This window comes from Ichthyophthirius multifiliis (genome assembly GCF_000220395.1).
Source record: "Ichthyophthirius multifiliis unplaced genomic scaffold scaff_1120509249672, whole genome shotgun sequence".
NCBI classification, from domain to species: Eukaryota; Ciliophora; class Oligohymenophorea; order Hymenostomatida; genus Ichthyophthirius; species Ichthyophthirius multifiliis.
Window position 1 is genome coordinate 389 of NW_004087475.1, and position 3,225 is coordinate 3,613.

The window sequence follows — 3,225 nt, forward strand, 5'->3', positions numbered from 1 at the left end:
TATTATTAATTTAAATAGATACTTATTCATATATATTTACTTTTAATTTTAATTTTAATTTTAATAAAATAATAATATAATTTAATTTTTTTTTAAAAAAAACTTGTGGTAAATATTTAAATAATTTTTTTTAAATAAAATATAAATAAATTTATCCTTAATTATAAATATCTTAAAATTTTTTTATAATTAATACATATTAATATTAAAAAAACATTATTAATAATAAATGAAAATATTAATAATATATATATTTTAATTAACTTGTATTTTTGGTTTACATGTACTCTAACACTAATGTGTCCATGATTAAATGTAAAAAAACTATCCCTACAATGTAATCTTCCCTGATGATGATTATACAGATATCCGTAATTTACAATCTAAAATGTCCCGTAATATGATTATAACTTACGATATGTCCTATTTCTCAAACTTACCTAAAAATCCTAAAAATAAATTGATAATTGAAACTTGTGAGAAAGCTTTAAAAACAGCATTTAAATATTTTTCTGATCTTATAAAAATAGTTCCAAAATCTGAAAAACAAATGAGATTTAATTCCAATATTAAAAAATGTGGAGAAGTTACAATTCCTTAAATAGACAGAGACAAGGGAAAAGATTCTGAATTTACATATATATGTATAATATAATTATGATTCAAAATAACCTTTTTTAGCCTTTGCTGCTAATTGTTAATTTGTGTATAAGGTAGGACCTTCTCATGGTTAAATTACTTTTAATTTGGATTAATTAGAAAAAAAAGATTTAAGTTAAAAATATATCTTTTAAGATATATTAGAATTAGTTATCCATGAAACGACTCATCTTTTGGGTTTTTCACAACACTCTATACCTTTATGGATATAATCTGATAAAAGTCTTTATAAAGAACCTACTATAAAAAAAAAATTAAGGGGAATTGATACTTTATTTCTCAAAACTCCTTATGTTTTATATTTTGCTCGAAAATATTTTGGTTGTCCTTCCTTAGATGGTATGCCTCTTGAAAATATAGGTGAAAATTTTGTAAATTCTCATTGGAAAAACACAATAATCAATAGTGAATATATGAATGCATATTAATAACCTTTATAGTCATATTTTAGTGGTTTTACAGTCAATCTTTTAAGAGACACAGGCTTCTATGAGTAAATAAAAGAATCTATGGTAGAAGAAATATTCTATGCTAAAGGAGTAGGCTGTCAACACTTCACTGATAGTTATTGTAATTCTTATAAAGATGAATATTGTATTCCTTAAACTGAATAAGGTTAATGTGATTTCCACCATATTGGATCTTCAAATTGTATTATTGGTTAATTTAATGAATCACGTTGTCATACATATTAAGTTTCTTTATAAAAGGAATGCTGGAATATTAAAAATATGTAACAATCAAAATAACTAATAGAAGTGTACGGAATTTAATATGGAGTTGATTCGAAATGTTTTGACTCTTCTTTAGTAAAAATACTTATAATGTGATAATCCAAAAATTTAGGTTTATGCTATAAATATAATTGTAGTTCTACGGATATAGTGACTATTCATGTAGGAAAATAAAAAATTGTTTGCACAAAAAATTTTCAATATATGCAAGTTAAGGGATATAATGGAAGTATTGTATGTCCTAAAATTATAGTGTAGTTTTGCAAATTTAAAAAAATTTGTCCAAAATTCTGTAGTTATAACGGATATTGTTTAAATAATAAGTGTTTTTGTAATAAAGGATACTTTGGAGGCGATTGCAGTTTAAGAAATCCTTTTTGAGAAATATTACTGTTTTTTTATTATTATTTTTAATATATAAAAAAGACGATTGATTAATATTTATATAATTTTTTTTTTTTATGTTAAGAATTTAATTTCTAATTTTTAATTATTATTTAATTTTAATTTTATTTTTATTTTATTTTATTTTAATTTTTTATAAAAATGAATAATAATTGTAAAAAAATTATAAAGATTAAATTATAATTTATTATGAAATTATCAATTTTTAAATTTGTTTTTATTATTATAAATAATAAAAAAAAATTAATAATAATCTAAAAAAAATATATATATACATAAAGATATTTATATATTTTAAAAGATATATTAGTTTTTATTATTAAAATAAAATATATAAATTTTTAAAATCTTCTTATGCTTATAGATAATAATTAATATTTATAATTTTTTTATTTCTATAATAAACTTTTAAATCATTATAATGTTTTTGTTTATTTTAATAATTTAATAAAAAAAAAAAAAAAATTTATATAAAAATATATATGTTTATTATTTTATAAAATATTATAATAAATAAAATATAAAATTTTAAATTAATTTATAAATTTCAGTTTTTAAATTTTTAATAATTAAAAAAAATCTAATTTAATTAATATTAAAAAAATAAAAAATAAAAAAATAAAATTTGTTAAGAATAAATTTTAGATTAAAATAGAATGATAAATTTTAAAAAATAAAATAAATTTACAATAAAAATATAAGCCAAAATTTAATAATTTATATATTGAAATAAAGAGCATTTAATTAATAAAGAAAAAACAAAGCATAATATAGAATAATAATAATAATAATAAAAAATTATTATAAGTAAAAAAATAAAATTTAGGTTTTTTTAATAATTATAAATATAAAATAATATATATTTATATTTTTTATTTTTAAAATTAATAATTACTTTATTTTTTAAAAAAAATTTAATTTTTTTTATTATATTAAATTTAAATTTAAAATTATATTTTCATTTTTATTATGATTATAAATATGTTTTATTTTTTGTTTCTATTAGTTTTGAATATATATATTTTTTTATATAATATAAAAAAAACGAATTTAATAATTTAAATTTTAAAATATAACTTCTATAAAAAAACGATTTTTTTTTTTTTTTATTAATAAAATAATCTCAAAAATACTCATTTTTTTGTTAAAGGAATTTTAAAATTGCATTCTTATCCAAAATAATTTTAGCGCAATAACATTAATTATTAATGCAATATCCATTTGAATTACAGAAATTAGGACAAAAATTTTTAAACCCACAAAATTAGGCTATATTATCAGGACATATTAATTCTCCACTATATCCATTAACCTTCAATCTTTACAAATTTTATGTACATGTGACTTTAGTTTTTCCAACATAAATGGTCACTTATTATCCGTTAGATTTACATTCATATTTATAACATTCTCCTGTTATGCTATT

General features: G+C 17.0%; 1 protein-coding gene across 1 annotated transcript, besides 5 other annotated features; it reads left to right on the top strand. All coding sequences in view use genetic code 6, as the record gives it.

The window, feature by feature from the left end:
* The first annotated feature begins 35 nt into the window (after positions 1 to 35).
* Positions 36 to 65: a microsatellite.
* Positions 66 to 313: 248 nt separating this feature from the next.
* Positions 314 to 1,490, top strand: IMG5_022170 (leishmanolysin family protein, putative; the record flags this gene model as incomplete). The annotated part of the gene is made up of 2 exons (XM_004039416.1): positions 314 to 644; positions 805 to 1,490. 2 exons carry the CDS (start codon positions 314 to 316, stop codon positions 1,488 to 1,490), a joined length of 1,017 nt encoding a protein of 338 aa, XP_004039464.1.
* A 375-nt stretch (positions 1,491 to 1,865) lies between these two features.
* Positions 1,866 to 1,932: a microsatellite.
* Positions 1,880 to 1,932: a microsatellite.
* Positions 1,888 to 1,932: a microsatellite.
* An 89-nt stretch (positions 1,933 to 2,021) lies between these two features.
* Positions 2,022 to 2,079: a microsatellite.
* Positions 2,080 to 3,225: the final 1,146 nt, after the last annotated feature.